Source organism: Leuciscus leuciscus (genome assembly GCF_965113295.1).
Source record: "Leuciscus leuciscus genome assembly, chromosome: 4".
NCBI classification, from domain to species: Eukaryota; Metazoa; Chordata; class Actinopteri; order Cypriniformes; family Leuciscidae; genus Leuciscus; species Leuciscus leuciscus.
Window position 1 is genome coordinate 12,536,674 of NC_138728.1, and position 21,904 is coordinate 12,558,577.

At 35.2% G+C, this 21,904-nt stretch overlaps 2 protein-coding genes across 3 annotated transcripts; one reads left to right on the forward strand and one right to left on the reverse strand.

Moving 5' to 3' along the window:
• Positions 1-367: 367 nt before the first annotated feature.
• Positions 368-11,196, forward strand: cax1 (cation/H+ exchanger protein 1). The gene is made up of 20 exons (XM_082166987.1): positions 368-439; positions 1,323-1,478; positions 1,805-1,917; positions 2,057-2,165; positions 2,492-2,608; positions 2,713-2,774; positions 3,075-3,257; positions 3,935-4,120; positions 4,198-4,300; positions 4,628-4,769; positions 4,880-5,063; positions 6,083-6,182; positions 6,256-6,374; positions 6,479-6,516; positions 6,753-6,871; positions 6,962-7,107; positions 7,795-7,889; positions 7,976-8,054; positions 8,137-8,245; positions 9,635-11,196. Exons 1-20 carry the CDS (start codon positions 391-393, stop codon positions 9,706-9,708), a joined length of 2,283 nt encoding a protein of 760 aa, XP_082023113.1. The 5' UTR covers positions 368-390; the 3' UTR covers positions 9,709-11,196.
• klhdc10 (kelch domain containing 10) lies at positions 10,052-20,971 on the reverse strand. Of its 2 annotated transcripts, XM_082166991.1 has the most exons (10): positions 20,689-20,971; positions 17,477-17,569; positions 15,408-15,629; positions 15,129-15,283; positions 14,859-15,007; positions 13,650-13,734; positions 13,350-13,416; positions 13,197-13,244; positions 12,956-13,095; positions 10,052-12,142 (listed from the first exon to the last, which is right to left on the reverse strand). In XM_082166991.1, the coding sequence occupies exons 1-10, from the start codon at positions 20,771-20,773 to the stop codon at positions 11,933-11,935; spliced, it is 1,254 nt and encodes a 417-aa protein (XP_082023117.1). In that variant the 5' UTR covers positions 20,774-20,971; the 3' UTR covers positions 10,052-11,932. The 2 variants fall into 2 exon arrangements, with proteins under 2 accessions (XP_082023117.1, XP_082023118.1); XM_082166992.1 differs by lacking the exon at positions 17,477-17,569.
• Positions 20,972-21,904: the final 933 nt, after the last annotated feature.

Consider the following 21,904-nt stretch of genomic DNA (forward strand, 5'->3'; position numbering starts at 1 on the left):
AAAACTGATTACCTAATACTATGACATTAATCGTTGTATAATTTTATGACTTAAATAACACTTTACTCTCGTAATGTTACTTTTTTTTCTTTCTTTTTTACGTGGCACTGAAACTGTCTTATGACAAAAATAAAAGTACTAATTATTATTTTAGTTGTTATTATTATTATTAGTAGTAGTAGTAGTAGTACTAGTAGTAGTCGCAGTATACTGTAGGTTATTTTTGGCATCACACAATTAATTCCAAATGTTTAGACAGGGAAAGAAGGGCAGTGCTGAGAAGCGCGCTCCCAGCAGGCGTCGGAGGCGCGCACAGATGAACTGATCATGATCTGATGGTGGAGGCGCGAGACTGAACATTGCAGGATGGCTTACAACACCAAACACACGATGTCCGCTGATGTGGAGAGTCGGAGGCGACGGTCCACCGAGAGTTCAGGCGAGTATTACAGTCATTTTATGATTATTAAGAAGCTCAGAGACTTTTTTCTCTCAGTATGCATTCATTTAAGCTAGTTTTCTCTGTTTGTCTGCTTTGTTTGTTTGTTTGTTTGTTTGTTTGGGTACCAGTGGTTTTCCTAAACTATTGAAACTCATTCGATTTCTTTTGGAGATTTTAAGTCATATCAGTTTGTAATTGTAGATATTTTGACAAATCCGATTTGTTGGGGAATTTTGGGAATGTCTCACACCTGTAAGGAGAGACTAATTTCTCCTGTTTCTACCTACTCACTGTAGATGAAAAGTTAAATCTGCACGTAAAAAACATCAATGTGCAGATGGCTTGTCAAAAAAAGTGTTTGTTTGTTATTAATCTGTCACAAATTTAAAGGCAATTTCCATAGTTATATCATCACTGCTTTGCTCACATCTGAAAATAAAGATTGTAAGCAGTTTTTCTAAATATATCTTTGAAATTATTTGTGAGTATGTGATGTTTGGTTAATTCTTAAATGCTGAAGTAATGTGACCTTTGAACTTCTAAACATATATTTCAGTTTTTAATATGAAATCAATTAAAGCTAATAGGCCCTTAAGTAATATTTGACTTCTTGTGTTGAAATATGGTAGTAAATGTAAAACTTTTTTTTTTCTGCTTTGATTCTTATTTTATTTTTACTTATGCCATGATATCAATTAGCAATGCCATCAGACACAGTCGCTTTACTCATGTTATGTTAGAAACTCTTGTTCATGTGACCATCAGGAGTCTTTCGTTAGTTCCACACTGACTGGTTGGGGACTCGACCAAGTCATCAGATGACCATGAGAAACCTCTAAATCCACTGAGACATTGATTTCTTTCTCTTTTTGACCTTTAGAGCCCCTCTGGGACCATGAACCCAAAGGTCGCCGCTGTAGCTCCCAGTGTGACAGACTGTGTGTAGCCGGAGCATATCTTGAGATCCCAGATACTCCTTCCCCCTGCACCTCCCAGTATTTAGCACACTACACCCCGAAATGCCTCTCTACCCACAGTGAGTGTATTCACATAGTCAGACTCAAAGTTTTAAAAATAGTATTTTATCACTTTTTTGCTCTTGTTTGTAGGAAAGTGTCATTAAACAGAATGAAATAAGCTTCGAACAATTTCAATATTTATTGGGTAGAAATGATTTTTTTTATTTTTTTTTATTATTTACATATTTACAATTTTGTTTTATGTTATAAGGTTAGGCAAAATGTGTGAAAATCTAGATTGTGTGTTTTTAGCATGCATAAAATATTAGCAATGAAAAAGCAATCAGCCATTTTATTACAAAGGATTGTTGCAGATCTTTCTCCAAAAATTATCACTTTTCAGGGCATTCCCTGCATTCCCGATGCACGGATGACGTCTGGCAGGAAACGAGCGTCAGAACCACCATCCGAGCAGAAAACGAGGTGGAGGCGCATAAACTTGCCAACAACTACAAGGTGTGTAAATATGAGCGCTCATGAAATATTCCTGTTTTAACATTCAGGGATGTTTCAAGAGTGAAAAAAAAAAAAAACAGAATAAGGGTGCAAATCCATGCAATAACTGGAGGAAATGATTTGTTTGTTTGTATGCCAGTTTGGTTTCAGGAAATGGAAGAGTCATGTAACCGAGCGGCCCATTGAGGACAGATCTGATGTAGTTAAGGAGCTTTATTCTGAGCTCAACTACATCAAACATCATACAGGTTAGACACAAATCAATGAGAAAAAGATAAACTCCAAAAATTATTGGACATGCAAGCCACCCTTGAAAATATGTGTCACTGCAAAATATATTAATCTATAACACTTTTAAAGAAAAAAAAAAACTTTCCTCAAAAATATTTTTTTGTGACCATTTGGTTAATAGTAATTTAAACAGAAATGACTGAGAAAGATCTTTACAGATGCCTCATGGTTTAATGTTTTATCATTTATCCTATGGCATTCCATTCATTTTAAGTGTGGTTTGAATGTATAAAATACTGTAGTCTGTTGATTAACTAATGTTTTTGATCTCTTTTGCTTCTAGGATCACTGGTTTCTGTTGGAAATATAGTATATGTATTGCTCTTTGGCTGGTGGATCTCTTTGTTTTACTTCTTGGTTAGTCTGCTGATGTTTTGTACCATTGCTGGGATCCCATATGGTATGTCAGGGTTCATTTGTCATTTATTTTTGTTAATAGTCCATTTCAGTTGCATTTTGACACTTTATTCTCACTTGAATCTGTTCTCTCATATTTTGTGATAGGAAAACTCTGTTTGGAGCTGTCAGGGTATTTCTTATGGCCATTTGGAAAGGCATTGCAGAAAGTAAGAGCAAAATGTATCAGCGAAAGGTTCCTCAAAAGCATATATGTAGCCTGTTCATGTTTTTTAATTTTTTATTCTGTCACACCGTTAAATCATTTTGCAAAGGCCAGTTAAATAAACAAATCTTATGTCTATAGCATGGCACATGACATTCATTCCAGACTCTGCTGTCTTCATGTTTTCCGTGTTATAATTGATTTAGAATGCCAATAATCCATTTTCACTGATATATTTGCAACTGCACTCCTTTCAAATCTAAATGTGAAGTCTCTCGTCTGACTGCTCATATTTAAATTTCAGAGCAGCAGCCTTCTTAGGAAATGTTGTATGAAATTCCCACACTGTGAGGCCATTCCAGAGGAAGTGGATGAAGTAAAGGAGTCTTTGGAGGTGAAAGAATCTACACCTTTGCTGCGCTCCGCTCCTGTCTTTATCTCAGAAATCCCTACGCCTACGCTGCCCCCCAAGAAGACACGTTACTGGGTGAGACTGTCAGTTTTGAAACATTTATTTAGGGCCCAGTTTACCTGAGGCTGGTTTAGGTGGATAACTAAGTATGTTTCAGTTTAGTTTGTGCCAACCCTGGGTTTTAGGCACCATGAAAAGTGGCTTGGCCTTAAGCAGTGTTCATCGCCATTGTAACTTGCTCTCCACGGCTAACCTGCTCCAGGGCAGGTTATGTTCTGGGTAAGAGATCTCAAACTGAAAACGGACCAATCAGCTGTGAGCAGTCACTTCCCCAGTTTCTCTTGCTCCAAATTAAAGGTCACTACATATTAAGAGATTTTTAAATACAAAATCGTCTGGATTTATGTACATTGCGTGAACTTAGTCGAATGTACAATGTAGACTTTGTCCACTAGATTTAGAGATCTGAAAAAGCCTATAAATTTACTCTCCCCTCGAAGAAATCAGGACAGAAGGGGTTGAAGGTGGACAAAACGACCAAAATGCATCTTAAAACCAGGTGTAAACAGGGCCTAGCTGATAGGCCATTGTTATTCTGTAAATCATGCTTGGGGTTTAATGCATCGTTGGTAAAGTTTAGGATTGTTAACCAGACGGTTGTTAGTTTGAAGCCCATGAGGACTGCTATAAACTAAAAGTACAACAAAAAGATAAGAATTCAATAAATGGTTACCTCAATGTTTTCTTCCTAGTGTCGGTTGAGTACGTATGTTTGGCTGATGCTGGGATATCCCCTGCTGGCTGTGGTTCATATCCTGGCCGTCTTCCTGTCCTGGATGATGGTGTTCACCATCCCTGTGTCAAAAATGAACGCCAGGACCTTGAGCATCATCCTGCTCATGCCACCGGAAGAGGTCAAAGTTCGGACTGTGAAAAAGGTGAGTACTATTCTACTGTTTACATGATAATTTTACTAACTGTTTTACTAATAGTTGTTGTATCTACGATTCTTTAGCCACAAGGTGGTTGCGAGACCAGAGTTCTGCTTTGCTGTTACCGTGCCTTCAACTGGTACTACTACAAATACACTGTGGATGGGATCAATGTGTTTGCTGTCAGTATCCTTCATGTCTATGCCTGATTTTAAACCACTCTCACCATACCTTTTTTATGTATGATTTAGTCATAATTGTTTTATGAGACATACAGGGCGGGGAAAGAAAAATAACAACTGAGACAAAAGGGAGGTAATGATGAAAATAATAAAATATAATAAAATATAATAAAGTATATAAATATACTCAATAAATGTTATAAATATTGAACTAAACTACTTTTGTTGACAAATCCCTTTAGCAAGCTTTATTGCAAAAAAAGAAAAGTAGATTTTCTTTATGATATGCAGTATTTATGGACATGTTAAAATCTTTAAAACCGATATTCAGACCTGTTGCCGCTGGTTATCATTACTCTGGTGATCGGATATGTGGACAGAGATCATTATTTTGTGAGCTCAGAGGTGAAGTTTGCCACAGCAGTGAGCTCCATTATCCCATTGTCTTACTACATTGGAATGGGGATAGCAAGGTAACATTTAAATCTTAAATCTGTTTATATGTATCTATTCAAGTTTATATATTTTATTATATTGTTAATTTTTCATGTCAAATCTGTGTGAAATCTTGTTTTCTCTGTAGTATTTCCGCACAGAGTAACTTTGCAGTGGGAGCGGTAGTAAACGCCACGTTCGGCTCGATTACGGAGATGGCCTTCTACATCACAGCTTTGCTGCAGGGTCACCGCGCAGGAAACAAGTGCTATGCGGAGATCGTCAAATCTGCTCTCACCGGCACCCTGCTGGGCTGCATCCTCTTCATACCTGTGAGAGCGAGTGTGCTTTTTTTTTTTTTTTTTTATGTGTGTGTTTCTGTGTTGCTGATTTCTCACACTAGCCCTTCTGCTCTGATACCAGCCACACATATACAGTACAGGTCAAAAGTTTGGAAACATTACTATTTTTTATGTTTTTAAAAGTTTCTTCTGCTCATCAAGCCTGCATTTATTTGATCAAAAATACAGAAATTGTGATATATTATTACAATTTAAAATACATTTTTTTCAATTTATTATACTTTAAATTATCATTTATTTCTGTGATGCAAAGCTGAATTTTCAGGATCATTACTCCAGTCTCTATCACATGATCCTTTAGAAATCATTCTAATATGATGATTCATTATCAAAGTTGGAAACAGTTCTGCTGCTTAATATTTTTTCATAACCTGTGATACTTTTTTAGGATACTTTGATGAATAAAAAGTAAAAAATAAATAAAATAAAAAAAGAAGCAAATTTTTTCAAAATAGAAATCTTTTGTAACAACAATATACACTACTGGTCAGTAATTTGGGGTCAGTAATTTTTCTTATTCTTTTTTTGAAATAAATCAATACTTTTATTCAGCAAGGATGTGTTAAATTGATAAAAAGTGATAGTAAAGATTTATAATAGTAAAGTAACAGATCAGAACTGTTTCCAACACTCATAATAAATCAGAATATTAGAATGATTTCTAAAGGATCATGTGATAGACTGGATGTCACATGTGACACTGAAGACTGGAGTAATGATGCTGAAAATTCAGCTTTGCATCACAGGAATAAATTATTTTTTAAAGTATATTCAAATAGAAAACTATTATTTTAAGTTGTAATAATATTTCACAATATTACTGTTTTTTTTCTTCTGTATTTTTGATCAAATAAACGCAGCCTTGATAAGCATTAGAGACTTCTTTCAAAAATATAAAAAAAGTAATGTTTCCAAACTTTTGACCTCTACTGTATGTTGTACATTATAAAATTCCCCTAACAGCTACATTCTGTGTGAGTGCCTTTTAGGGGATCTGTATGATCATCGGGGGCTGCAAGCACAGAGAGCAGCGGTTCAACAGCAGGTCGGCAGGGGTCAGCTCAGCCCTGCTCTTCATATCAGTAGGAGGTGAAAGCACCACCAAAAATTCACTGTTTTTAGGTAGAATGAATTCTTTTTGACCTTTTACCTCTGACCACAGGTGTTTTCGCCCCCACGTTGTTTTCAAAAGCTTATGGAAACTTTATATGTGAGGGCTGTAACAACTCACCTGGTAACATCACAAACCCCTTCATTTGTAACAATTGCCACTATGACCTGGTATGTTGTTTACTTAATATAATTCAGGCCGTTTAGACACATTTCTGGATGTATATGATGCAAAGCACAGTATTTAAATATATGACCATGATATTTTCCTACAGAGCGAAAACAACCGACCACTTTTTTTGAGTCATATCGAGTGAGTATCCAATCGCACTTGTTTTTACAGTCGTCATCTTTATTTATATCACTTATACAATACAGATTGTTTCATAGCAGCTTTACAGTGATAAACCACAAAATAATAATTCAGTGATGCAAGCAGAATTCAATTCTGGTGTAAAGCAGCTCTAAAAAGACAATAGTAAACAGTCATTATTCAAAAGCATTTATTACAGCATAAAGACATTAAAATATTTCCGTCTTTGCTTTCAGGCCTTTAGTGTACACCATCTCTGTCCTGTTACCTGCTGCGTATCTCATTGGCCTGATCTTCACCCTCAAGACTCATTCGCATATTTATGATATCCACGTCAGTGACGGACACTGTCATGGTGTGTATTTGTGATTTTGCATTTGAGTTATGCAGTTGTAGGTGTGCTTTTATTTTTTAATGTCCTAATCTCTCTCTGTGTGTGTCTTAGTTATTAGTGACCATGGTGCAGTGGTTCATTGGTCTAGAACGAGAGCTCTAGTGGTGCTCATTTTGGCTACGGTAATGATGGCAGCTTGTGCTGATCTCAGCACTGAAAACATTAAACCGATCCTCTCCAACTCCAGTGTCTCACAGGTACAAAAATGTATATACATTTTTTTTTTTTTTTTTTTTTTATGTTTATTTTTTTATCCCTTTTTTTTTTTTTTTTATAATTATTATTATTATTATTATTAATTTCTTTTTTTACATTTTTAAACTTTTTGTAATGTTGCTGTTTGAGCATGAAAAAGGTCTGCAAAGTTACAAAGCACAAAGTCAGCTCCAAAGGGAGTTTATCTCTATATGAGTAAGCGCTGTTTCTGAACTCTCTAAATACCTCGATTGTAGTCTTGAGTTTTCTTCCAGGAAGGTTCACGTCACAATATTCTTTAAATAATTCTCACCAAAGGAATCGAGTCCTGGTCGAGTTGCTTTAATAGTGTGATGAATTGCGTGAAATTTCCGGAAAAAGTGGTTAACCAATCAAAACTCACTAGTCCAGCCGACCAATCAGAGCACATTGCGCTTTTTGGAAGGAGGGGCTTCATAGAGACCGGAACTAAACAGCATTACAGACATACTGGGAAGAGAGGTGCTGCAACTATTTAAAATAAGTGAAAAATAATGAGTTTTTTGAACATTCAAACCTGTTTTAGTAGACACCAAAAAAAAAACTTTTTATAAATAGCCTATAGGTCTTTTTCATAAATAGCAGGCCTTGTTCTTACTCTGTATCCAAGCTTAAATGTTCATTTATATCACAAATGTATTGTGTTACAGTATTTTATTGGAGTTACTGTATTGGCCATGGTTCCCGAGCTTCCTGAGATAGTCAATGGGATCCAGTTTGCTCTTCAAAACAACATCAGTCTCAGGTTACAACTCTTACAAAAATGTGTACTCGACTGTTTTCAATATATGATCTGGATCTGCCTCTAATATGGTTATGTTTATCATCTAGCCTGGAAGTGGGGAGCTGCATTGCAGTTCAGGTGTGCATGCTGCAGATACCGCTACTGATCTTGTTCAATGCTTTTTACGTAAGTCACACTTAAAAATAACTTAAGTTGGTTTCTGTTACTCAGTTCTGCGGTATGACACAAGTTATTTGTTTCTCCAAAGGATGTTGGATTCGTTCTCATATTCAGTGATTTACACCTCTGGGCAAGCATCTTTAGCGTTATCCTGGTCAACTACATATTTATGGATGGAAAGTCGGACTACTTTCAGGGTAAGCATTATTAGTATTAGTGATTAAAGAAATAGTTTGTCAAAAATAAAAATCATCACGTAAGGAACAGTCTGCTTAACAGCCATGATCGCTCTTCGGCAATAACTCCTTTGTATTCTACTGAAGAAAGTAAGTCATATAGGTTTGAAAAAGGCTGATGACAGAATTTTGATTTCTGGGTGAACTATTACAAAATATAATGGTAACTCTTTACAATAATGCTTCATTTAACATTAGTTAGCATGAACTAACAATGCTTCTACATGATTTATGGTTCTATCCAAAGTTGTACAAATTAACTAAAACGTTTGCGAATAACATAAAACATTTACGAATAAAGCACCAAACCCATGTTCAGGAAAACAAAATGGTCACTTCATGGGAAATTGGTGCAAAATATCTGTAATAAAAATGGAAGTTACTGCAATCACCACTATCTATTTTTTTCTACATCATAAATGACTTGCGTTTCAGAGTGCATGGACGAAATGTTGGTTTGCATTCAGATGCCTGGTATTTGAAAATGCAATCATGTGAGATGCTTAGAGGGAAATTAATCCAAATCATTTTGATGACAGGCTTTGGCTAAGGCATTTCAGAATGATCAAACCAACATTTGAGATGCTGTGCTATAAAAATGTTCAGCTGGTTAGTCCAGTTATCTAATAACATCCACTGTTGAAGTAGTTTTTTTTTTTTTTTTGAGGGATTTATTCAGTAAATGTGTTTCCATCATAGTTTATGCTCATGTGTTATCAGAATTTTTTTTACTTTACAGTTTTTATTATGTGCACTTTTAGAATTTATGCCCATCTTGCCGTTTTCATCCAGTATTTTATGTGATATCCTAAAATGCACATTATAATGGATGGAATGGAAACATAGCTACTCCTAATTAATGTTCATTTCTACATTACATTTACTACATTCTTACTAATACATTTTTAAAATCAAAAGTATCTGTTTACATTAGTTAATGCACTGTGAACTAACATGAAAAAACGATCAACAATTGTATTTTCTTTATTATAAATTAACATTAATAAAGGTTAAAAAAAGCTCTAATAATATATTACTCATAGTTAATTAATGCATTAGTTAACATGAATGTTAACAAATGAGAACTTATTGTAAAGTGTTACCAAAATAATAATAAAATATAATATAAATGTTACCAAAATAATAATAAAATATAAATGTTATGTATAATGTATGAACTAACGTATACAAGTTTTGTTTATAGCGCCTTTTGTTGTGCTTGATTTGAGACAATGAATTAGTATTATGTCATTTCTATGGTTTGGTTTAGTTATAAGATATTAGTTCAGGTTTCATTGTTACATAAAAAAGTGAATTCTAATTTCTGACTATTGTTGTGTTCCTGAACAGGAACGGCTCTGGTGGTTGTGTACCTCATTCTCCTGGCTTTGTACTTTTTTGCACCTGCTCCTCTTGGATGTTGAAAAATGACTTTTTCCCCTATTATCTTTTATTGTTGGCATGTTTGTATAATGTTTTTGTGTATGTTTGTTCCATATACACTGTAAATGTCTTTATTTAGATTTTTTTTTTCTCTCTCTCCCCATCATGTGAAGTATTAGAGCTCTTTCTTAAAGCCTGATTGAAGCTGAATGTAATTTCATCATGTTTACTTAAAATATGCATAAAATACTTTACATTCACATACAAAAAAAAAGAGTAGATGTAGCCATCTATCAAAATGAATAAATTTTGTATTCCTTTCATTACCTTTTCTTGTTGTAATTTTTGATTAGATGTAAAAACACCAGAGATACAACACAGCCAGCAGTTTGAACAAGTTTAATTTTTCAACAATAAAACACAAAACTGGTACACAAGTTACAGGTAACCGGTGAGTACCTTAAACATTTGCTGCACAACTGAGGAATTGAAGTCCAGCGAGACCCCTCGTCTCAAAAAACACAAATGTAGGGACTCCCATCACGCCATGCAGACTGAGTGAAATATTCCGCTGTGTTGCTGAAATCATTTCTATGAAAGTCATAAATATGAAGTTGTCACAGTCTGCACATTGCCTGTATGACAAAGCATCCTAAAGTCCTGACCCATGCAAACAGGAATCCAGTCATGAAGAAATAAAATGGCAGAAAGTGGTGGGTAGGCACATTTGAGCATGTTATGTGACCCAATTCCAGAGTGAAGCTACAGATACAGAGGGTGTAATGATAGCAATTATGAATCTTTTAACATTTTACTCAACTACATCAATTGCTGGTGCCTAATAAATGTAGTTCCATGGTCACAAACCATTAAAATAAAATGCATGAACTTTGAATTCAAGATGCTGTATTTGGCATTTCGACTGGTGATGATTTTGAATTCAGAGCTTGATAGTTTAAATGGGTCCGCATAGTAAAGAGATGCTCCGCTACATTATTGCTAAATGACAGGAAGGTTATCAGTTCATTTTTTTTTTTTTGACTGTACAGATATACACAAGGCCCAAAATATCATTAGCATTATGCTGACCAATCATGAAATAGTCTTAAGTTTTATTTATAGTAAATGTGTCAAGTGCTAGAAAGCTTGATGAAAATGGTAAGTGCGCACCTTTGTTGTATTATAAATTCAGGCCAGCTTGTTCGAGTAAAATTTGAATGAAATAATAATAAAGTGCTTTTAGCCAGGCTTTGTCTCATTGTTAAATTTAGCACATTATCAGGTCTTGCTCGGAAAGGCACTAGATCAATTAAATGTGTCTGCAGTTGGCTGAAATGTGTTGATTTAAAAACTTTGATGAGTGACGATTCGTTTAAGGAAAAACAAACATTTTATTTCAGTAAAAGCTTTAAAAGTAAATTAAGGAGCACCTTATTCACAGTGATGTAATGACTGGTTTACAAAATTGAGTGAAACATGGGAACAGCTCTGCTATGGCTGTACAGCTTTGTTGAAAAAAAAATTAAAAATAAATTACTTGGTCTGGTGTTTGTGCCTTAAGTGCAGATGTAACTGCAGATCTGAGCAACAGCGTCCAACCTAAAAATCAACATTCGCAGTGAAAACCAAAATTGCCATTTTGTTAAAACATTCAACACTGTTTGCACCATTTTCATTGCAGTAAAACCTTAAATCACAATCCCAGGCATCAATAGTTCTGCATAAGTTGGTATCTGTTCAGTAGTGATCTGAACAGTTGCCTGGAAACTAATTAAACCCCAATTACATCACTGCTGATTAAATATTCATGCTGTGATGTGGTGATTTATAAAACTTAAATAATTCTTTGACAGGACAGGAATTAAGATACATCAGTAAAATCAACTCAATGTCCCTCATGTCACTTCTGAAGGCCAATAAATAACAATATTACAATCTCAAGAAAAAAAAAGAAAAGAAAAATCCATCCAGGTCACTGACCCATATAGTGTTTGAGAAAAAACCCTTCACTTTAAAGGATATTTATGTTTTGTATTGACTTTCAAATCATTAAAACGTGCATACGCAAAACAAAAAAAGGCATCCTTCAGTTTTTAGTTTTAAGGCGGGCTGCGTTAGGATGGGGTTCCTTAGTCGATCCTGAAGCTTGAGTCCACGCGCTGGCGTCAAGTGCCGTTGTCCTGCCCATGATCAGCTTCCAAAACAAAAAAAAAAGGACACACATAGTACGTACACATATGGTCCCTCGCGCACACAGCCCCCTCTTCATTTTAAGCGTTCAATGAGTTCCTGGGTGAGGCCCAAGTTTAGCAGCTGTATCGGGGTAAGTTGCGCCAGGTGCGGGAAGGATTTGAGCAGACGATCCCAGCACAGCTCCAGCAGACTGGGCACTACCAGCCAGATCTTAAACAAGGAACCAGTCCGCTTATTCTCATGGATGTTCACCACGCCACCGTGGATGTACATGCAACCGGCCTGAGAAAAAATAAATAAATACATAAATAAATAAATGAATGCTTGAGGATGACAAAAATAAAATGTAAATAAAAATCTCAATACATACATACACATGCATATATATATATATTAGGGGTGTAACGATACCCTCATGTCACGATTCGATACATACCACGATACTGAACTCACGGTACGAAATTATTGCAATACTCCAAGACATATGGTAAAAGGTTAACCAAAAATGTACTGGTGATTAAAATGCTATATTTTATATTACATTGTGTGTGTAAATGAATAGGCTTGGACTTGTAACCCAATGCACAGGACAATAGAGACACCAGAATAAAAATATTCATGATTCTGAAGCTGAAAATACTGAATTATTTTAGACGAATTTGCTTAAACTCTTTCACTGACTAGATATATTTAAAATAATGTAGGGCACTTTTTACTGGTAACATAAAACATTTGGCATTATCAGGACACACAAATATTCCCCCATTGCATTATTATACATTATATTCAACAATATAGTATTTTAATGTAGTACTGACACTAAAACTTTTTTTAATTTTCATTTTGGGTGAACTATACACAATACATATTGTCACTATCCACGATACATATTGTTATATTTTTGTATTGTGATATATTGTGACACGATATATTGTTACACCCCTAATATATATATATATATATATATATATATATATATTATGTATTGACATTTTTATTTACATTTTATTCATATATTTTATTACCTTTTTTTAATATATATATATAAATATGATAATAAAAAATATGAATAAAATGTAAATAAAATAAACTGACCGGGGTAACAGCAGCACAGTGGAAATACGCAGGTTCAGGCATCACTGCAGGTAGTTTATTCCACTGGAACGTCTGCAGGTTGATTTTCCACAGGTCGTCCAGTATTACTTCACCATTGTAACCTCCACATATAAATACATCTGCCACAAACAACAACAGCAAATCAAACACTGAGCTCGAAAAAGTAACAGTAAAAGAGTAAAATCTTCAATTCAACAGTTAGTTTATTAACTGACTCTACCATTTTTAATCTGCACACAACTATGACATCTCCGTGGGGCTGGGTATCCTGAAGAAGAAAAAAGCACTGAATAAGCATGTAATACAAAACATTCACAGTGTGCTTTCCGTTGTCAGATGTCAAAAAGATTAAGATGAGAATTTCATTACTCACCTATTCTTTCATGAGGCTTAGTTGCGATTTCCTCCCAGGAATTTGTTTCAAGGTTATATGCGTGTATCTAAACATTTGGGACAATTGTCACTTACAATAACATTTCTGCATTTTTTTTAAATTACATTCATTAACGTAAATTGTCATAAGCAGTTTGATTGGACAATTTAAGAACTATTTGCACAGGGACGTGTTTATTTCTCATAAGCAAGGCCAATTATTTCCAGTAAACAAAATAAATCATGTAACATTTGTGAAATTAACGCTACCTAAATTGGTGATTCATGGAAGCATTTGTACCTTGTCTAATGGGTAGGAAGTCCAGGAAGTTCCACCTCCTAGAATATATATCCTCTGTCCATCATGAGCTATCTCATGCCTATATCTACAAGAAACAAATTTAGAAGGAAGGAAGTTTGTCATATCTGCTCAAAGACTGACCTTTTGACATCAGACAAAGAGTGAGTTTTAGTAACCCTAGCTTTGTTTAAAGGGTTAGTGTCATCAATTACTCACCCTTATGTTGTTCCAGACCCATAAGGCTTTCATTCCTCTCCAGCACACAAATTAAAATATTTTTAATGAAATCTGAGAGATCTCTGTCCCTCCATTGAAAGTCTATACACCCAAAACTTAAAAATGTTCATAACGTGATCGTAAAAGATATTCATATGAATAGACTGGTTTAATCCAAGTCTTCTGAAGAGACACGATCACTTTATATGATGAACAGATTTAATTTAGACTTTTATTCACATTTAAATATTGATCAGAGAGCACAAAGAGAAGCTGTAACTGTATCACTTGAGCATCCGATTGGCGAATTTGAACGCTATATGTATGTTTGCTGTTTAAAGGTTTTTCATAAACATTGCGTAATACTGGTTAAAACTCTCTTCACATCCTGATAGTAATCAATAATAAAAATGGTCTAAATATTTTTTAAACATTTACATGCATCTTCTGTGGAAGTCTCAGGACTACGCAGAGTTGTAGACAAGACAGCAGCCGCCTTTTACAGTTCCTCCTGAACCAAAACAATGAGCTTATGCTAAGTTCACAGCATAACTGCAGTGATCGAGCCATTCCCGTCCTCGGAATTATGCATTTGTATGGCAGCACTATCAATGCCGAAATGAATCTGCAGCAGTCAGGTGGTACAAGTTGAAGTCGTTTACGTTCATTATTATTGTAATGTTATGTGCTTTGAGATGAGGTATTTTAACTCTGCTGTGCACGTTGGAGGAAGCTTTCAAAGCTAGCTTGCTATTGCTAGCCTCTCAGAAATTGCCTACCCTACCTTTAATGTTTATATGTGAATAAAAGCCTAAATTAAATCTGTTCATCATATCAAAGCAATCATGCCTCTTTATAAGGCTTGGATTAAACCCGCTTTATTCATATAGATTTATTTTACGATTACTTTATTAACAGTCAGGGTTTTGGTTGAATGCACTTTCAATTAACGGTTACAACCAAACCACAATCCCCCCAAAAAAGTTGACTCACCGCTCCTCAGGCAGGTCATCCGGAGGGTTGTTGGGTTTCAGGTGAATCCACTCACGTGTTGTTAGATCCAGTCTGTGAAGATCTGTGCTGTAGATGTAGCCTGTCGTACCTCCAAATACATACAGGAAGCCGTTGATTATGGCCATCGCCTGCAAAACACAAAATAGGGATCACTCATTTAATCTACATAACATACTAGAAAACATTGGATACCTTGTACTTGTTTTCATTAATAGGTTCAATCATATGAATTAGTTTGGGTTTTTGTACCTGTCCATATATTCGATTGGGTTTCTTTCCCCTGCAGTTGAGGAGGGACCAACGTTTGTATTTAACATTGCAGACGTGAACATCATTTCCGTTGTTTTCCCCGAACGGGATTCCGGTCCCGCCGAACACAAGCAGGTTATTTCCGTGTAAAACAGCTGTGTGACGTACAAACAAGATGGTCAAGAGAGGAAAGAGGTTTAAAATACCTGACTTACCGGTGGCTTTTTGGAATATCCTCAAAATAAAAATAAAATAAAACTATTTTAATTTTCACAATACCTGACATCGAAGCCAGTTCGGTGGGCATGAAACCCTCCGTGCGGATCTGTTGCCATGTCCCTGTGGCGAAGTGGAACCTCCACAGCTCCCTGAACAGCGGGTAGTCTTCGTTCTCTGAGCCGCCTGATTCGTCGTAGTCGGGGTTGTACCCTCCGAACACATAGAGGTTGGTGTTGTCTGCTACACAGCGATGGCCACTCCGGGCTGGGGGGGCTCTGTGACCTACAGAGACAGACAGCAGCCTATTGATGATGAGACGAACAAACAGCTGGGAAGTCCTCAGTGAGTTAGCATCTGTCTTGAAAGGTAGAAGGAAAGATTAAGGATGGAGGGAAAATGAGACCCAGTGTTTGTTGCTGGGATTGAACTGTAAGGGGTCGTTCACTGTGCTGCTTTTCTATTGTTTTTCAAAGTAAACGCAGACGTCTTTAACCATTGAGCTCGCGTCTTTTGCAGCGTCATTCTACGTGACATGCGTTGTGTGAACCAGCCCTAAGGCAACAAATTATTCTGAGTAAGCACAACGTCAATATTCAAGCCTCCACGGGACAGTTCTGGAAAGCAGGAAGGAGATTAAAGACACATTTGAGTTGGTTCTTCACAAAGTCACCTGTGAAACAAAATGCAAACTGCATTATTAGTTTAGTTTCATTCATAACATAGAAACATAACCCATTCTGATTTGACTAACTTTAAGGTAAGCAGTTGGGCAATAAAATGTATCTACATTTCAGATACATATATGTTAGATGAATACACTTTTCTTGAGTTAGATCAACTCTATTATGAGTAAAGTGAATCCAACCACGTTCATCCAACTTGAAATGCATTCTTGAATCTACAAATTAAAACTGAGTGAGCTTTATAATCTCCAACCAGATTTTTTCATATTTAATTCACTAGAATTTCATAATGGGATCCAAATATTGCAGATGTAGAAGTGAATGGATTAGCCTTAAATGAACTTCTTTCACTCATATAAAGCTTGAAAATGTGTCAAACCTATATGTACAAATGCATATCTGAAGTTTGACTTGTTTAGAAGAAAAATCTACACGATGGCGACTTCAAATACAACAATTTAACACAAAACAGCATGGGTAACAGTGAACAGAACACACCTGCGACACCAAATGAATTAACAACTACTAGTTCAAACCCTAATAAGCCTTGCATTCCTTGTCCAGGCCTGCTTAATTAAATATTCATATTAAAGAAGCTATGGCCACTCCCCCAAACACAATGCAGATTCAGATACACAAACAGGATCTTGGCTGAAACAACTCCATTTATAAATAGGTTTTTATTCATTTATTAATTTAATAATAAATATTATATTTATTTGTTACAAAACAACAATTACTACTAATGTATATATATATATATATATATATATATATATAAATTATTAGCATTATTGTTGTTAAATATATTATAAAAAATGGAAAGTATAATATCATTAAATATGTTTTGTTTCAATTATGTAATACATTAAAATTAACCAAAAGCGCAAAAGATGTAAAATTTCCACACATCCGTTTTTTTTCCCCAGTGCACAAAACTGATAAGTTGACACCCAACTTTATGAATCTCTGAAAATAATTTATCAGCACGGTTCATAGGCCACCGAACCTACGATCACAGAATTCAAAGCCTCACCCTTGCAAATTTATTGCCAGTGAATTTGCCTTGAAACCTGGAAGCTGCACCTGAGTGAGAGCATCGCAGGGATAATAAAGATGAGAGGGAAGTGAAAAAATAAAAACGGACACAAATCAATACAAATAAAAAGGATCAACACACATCACTTACAACCAGATGAACACTTTGGCCTCTCCCGTTACTTTTTTAAACACCCAAGCCATCCTGCCCCAGCTTTGCCCCCAATGAAGCTTAGCAGAAAGAGACCTGACAAAAAGAGCGGTGGTCTTTTTTTCTTTTACACCACAGTGAAGAAGAGCAGTTTTGAAGAGAGGGAGGGTGGGGACAGCATGGGGGAGGCCTCCAGACTTGTCATGTGGGTTTTCTTTTTGAAGTTCAGTTAAAGGCAGACATCGCCTATTACCCACCTTCTCTTAAAAACCTGTTAGGGATCCGTAGACTGGGGCAGGGCTGGCCGAGGAGTCTTCGAGCTTGTACCCAGGAAACTCTCTTCTTAGAGCCTGTTACCACAATTACCGCAGTCAGACAGACAAAATAACAACAACAAAAGGACAATGGCAAAATAAAGAAAGACATAAACAGACAAACACCCTGCCCATCACTCAAGGGGTCAACAAAATGGGTTTGGAAGTAAAAAAAAGGCTAATGTACAATGAAGTGAGATGGTATGTCACTTCCTACATTAAAAAAACAACAATTTCTCACTGCCACACGCCCCACAGTTTAAGTAATCTGTGCAATAAATAACCATGAAAAACATTAAGAGACTCTTCAAAAGGACCACAAAATACTCACAAAAGTTCAACAGCCCTAATACTTAAAGCAAAGCAGAATGAAAATCCTTTGGTACTAGTGCATGAACAACATATACCCAGGATAAAATAGAAAACATGCACGATTGCAAAAAAAATAAAAAAAATATATATATATATATATATATGTGACCCTGGACCACAAAACCAGTCACATGGGTCAAATTTTTTTTTTTTTTTTGATTTATACATCATCTGAAAGCTGGGTAAATAAGCTTTCCATTGATGTATGGTTTGTTAGGTTAGGACAATATTTGTAAATTTGGAATCTGAGGGTACAAAAAAATAAATCGAAACATTGAGAAAATCGCCTTTAAAGTTGGCCGTTTATGTTCGTGATTGTGCTGCATTAACTCACAAAAAGAAATGTTTTATATATTTACGGTAGGATATTTACAACATATCTTCATGGAACATGATCTTTACTTAATAGCCTAATGATTTTTGGCATAAAAGAAAAATCGATAATTTTGAACCATACAATGTATTATTGGCTATTGCCATAAATATACCCGTGCGACTTATGACTGGTTTTGTGATCCAGGGTCACATATATAAAATTAAAAATGTATTAAAAAAAAATGTATTGCTGTTACAAAACACAATATTAAGCAGCACAAATGTTAGCAATATTGATAATAATAGCTAAGAAATTTTTCTTGAGCATCAAATCAGCATATTAGAATGATTTCTGAGAGACCGTGTGACACTAAAGACTGGACAAATTCAGCTTTGCCATCACAGGAATACATTGCAGTTTTACTTTTTTTGTAATAATATTTTTGTAATAATATTTTACAATATTACTGTTTTACTGTACTTTTGATTAAATAAATGCATCCTTGGTAAGTGTAAAAGACTTTTCAAAAACAATGAAAATACTGATAAAAAAAGATTTCCCACACCTTCTTACCAATTAATTTCTTCTTACCAATTAATTTCAATGATTTTCCCACGCTCTCGTGATTACTGGATAAGTTTTTTTTTTTACAGAGATCGCACTCACAAAGGAAATTCCTAGTCAATAAAGTAATTTAGAATTTAAACTTTTTTATTTTTTTATTCTATGACTTATCCAGACCTGGAAAAAATGATGCTCACTGGAACTCTGTTTAAATGTACTGTGTTGATATGTCTGGATTCAATGTTTGGAAACACACTGATAACTGGTTTGCTTACGTTCAACAGCAAATAAACGACAATAAAAATGATGGATGCACCCCAGTAATGTTTGACAGAGCATTGTCACGTGGTTTCTAGTGGATTCTGTGTGGTTATAAGTCAAAAGTCTCCCCAGGTGTGAGAACACACGACGTAAGCCCCTTCAAAATACAAACTGAAGATGTCCACTGAAGACAAACTGCAGGCCATGACGATTACTACAGCAAGTCACATGGTTCGATTTGAGGTTTTCAATGCCATATGCAAATCATCATCTGAGGGCTATGGCTGCCTCCAGCTGAGAAGTGTGTATTATGCATGAAACCCTCCAGCTTCAAAACACATGTTTAGGACAACCTTTGAGTAACATACTGTGTTCTTTCTAACCCAAGTGGCGAATACATAAATTCTGTTTGGTGTAGATTTTGCGCAAGTATAAAAAGGCGTTTAATCGCTCTTCATATAAACAGGAAGGAGGATACAGATGGCTAGAGCTGCAGGCATTCTGCAGTGATGGGTGGTGTGTGAATATCATTAAAGTCCTAATGTCACACTGCAAGTACTGTTTTAATGCACCACAGCTGCCTGAAATTATTAGTGTATGTCTTACTGCTGAAAGATAAAAAAATAAAAAAAGAAGTATTTACACCGTGACTCTGAACAGAACCAGACAGAGCACGGCTTTTATTTACCCATGTGCTGATCTGTGGCATTATTAACAGTCCAAACAAGTGAAATACATCCCTAAACTATAAACATCACACTAAACACAGAGTAATTCTGTATATAAGCCTTGCCACGTCAATTATTTTTACTGGTGGTGTGCATTAAAACCCATTTAGTCTACAACTTTTAAACAGAATTTTTTTTGTTTAATCAAAAACGTTTAATTAAACGTTGAACGTTTAATCTAGAAATACAAATAAATATGTTTGGAACAAATGTCCCCCAAAACTTGCATTCATTCAGTCGATCACTATGTAACAAGTACAACATGATTGCTAACAGGTTCGCTTATTCAGGGCTGAAACAAATTAAAACTGGAAACCAAGAGCATAGAGTTCAAGCACTCGCTGCTTATATATAAATTGTAATTTATAACAACTATATTGGCACTATTTGAACTTTATAACAGTACTACAGCTTGGTCTGTAAATCAACATTTAACAGATGCATTAAAGAGAAATGCTTAAACTTCACTTGACAAGACGATCAAATACTTGATAAAAAAAAACATTGAATACAGATCTAAATGATTAAAAATATTCATATCACAGTCAAATAATACGTCTGACATCTATAGCTAAATGCAAATGAGGCTGTCAAGCTCAATTCCCACGCTAACCGTATTTAACGCAACTTTTACGGTAACGCCAACATCAAATGACGACTACAATGCACAGACTTTTGCAAAGTTAAATATGTGATACACATCATAATTAATAGATGCGAACTTGAAAAGTTTCTAATCAAAACACAACCATTAGCAATACGGCTAACGCTAGATGCTAGCATCGCGAGAGATGTGAAATACAAAATAACTGTGCTTTATATTATGACAGAAATTAGATAGAAATTTTATTTATCTGGAAAAAAATATTGTTGTTTTTGTGCTTATTCAAGCGGTTTACTGAGTCCTCACTGACCTGCGGCTCTTATCGGAGGCCTTCCAGACAGCCGCTCGAACTGATTGAGTCTGTCCGGGCTGTGTGCTCCTTCTGCGGCAGACATCGCTCCAAAAATCACGCTGAAATCATCCACCTACACGCACTCGCATACAACGGGGTTTCCTTCAACAGACAGAGGTATAACGTAGAGCATAACTCAGCCCATTCTCCCTGGAAAGAGACGCTTAAATTAAATAGATGGACTTGACCGGGTCTCCTTTGCAATGAATGTGAAGGCAGAAACGCTGGTGAATTGAACACATTCAAGATGGCCACCAAAAAAACACATATGGACGTTTTTTTTAAATGCATTTCAAGATAAAAGTCTTCATGATAAACGTCAAACTTTAAAATCATGAAGCCATGAAATAAATGAAGGGTGTTTTGAGTTGTACAATTTTGGTACATTTGAATTAAATACTTCAAGCTGACCCAAAATGTCCAATACTACAAAAATGCTGCAGTTTGTTGTATAAACCCTGCTGCATGTAAATGTATGTTATATATATATATATATATATATATATATATATATATATATATATATATATATATATATATATATATATATATATATATATATATATTTTTTTTAAGTCACCATGATATCAAAATGTGAATTTTTTCTTTTTTAATGGAATATAACAGTATTTATCATAAATGATTTTTCAGTGCACATCATTTTTTCAAATTCAAATTCAGGATTGTTAAGGATAAGTCAAACAAAATTTCATGTCAAATACATTACTTTCAAAATTAATAGTTGATTTATTATGTCTCTATAATTGAATTAAGACATTCTAATTGTCCTAAATGTACCTGCAAAATTGTTTTGCATACTGAGGGCAGCTTATATATTTTGGGGAGCACTTAGATGTAAAATCACCCTACAAAATCCATTGCGTCAAACGCCAAAATGAGACATCATATGTTTGTTCCCAGCTCAACTCAAGGCCTCAGACTGCAGTTTGAATGATCTAAAAGGAAGTACTCACGAGTTGGACTGTCTACAGAAAAACAAATGTCTTACATTAACTGTATGTTCTGCACAAACTAGCTGAGTGTGTCAAATGTGTGTAATCGCACCTTTTTCAGTCTATGAATCATTTTCTACTAAAGAAGCATCAATTCATAATTGAATCCCCATATTAAAGCTGTATTATGTGGATAAATCATAAATATATATATTTGTCTC

Excerpts from the sequence above, each read along its gene's own strand:
- cax1 (XM_082166987.1), top strand. The coding sequence starts at position 391 with ATGTCCGCTGATGTGGAGAGTCGGAGGCGACGGTCCACCGAGAGTTCA. Across the intron at positions 1,479-1,804 it reads GAAATGCCTCTCTACCCACA|GGCATTCCCTGCATTCCCGA; the intron begins GTGAGTGTATTC and ends ATCACTTTTCAG. Across the intron at positions 4,121-4,197 it reads AAGTTCGGACTGTGAAAAAG|CCACAAGGTGGTTGCGAGAC; the intron begins GTGAGTACTATT and ends ACGATTCTTTAG.
- klhdc10 (XM_082166991.1), bottom strand. The coding sequence starts at position 20,773 with ATGTCTGCCGCAGAAGGAGCACACAGCCCGGACAGACTCAATCAGTTC. Across the intron at positions 15,284-15,407 it reads CGAACTGGCTTCGATGTCAG|CTGTTTTACACGGAAATAAC; the intron begins GTATTGTGAAAA and ends TACGTCACACAG. Across the intron at positions 13,417-13,649 it reads CTTCCTACCCATTAGACAAG|ATACACGCATATAACCTTGA; the intron begins GTACAAATGCTT and ends CCAAATGTTTAG.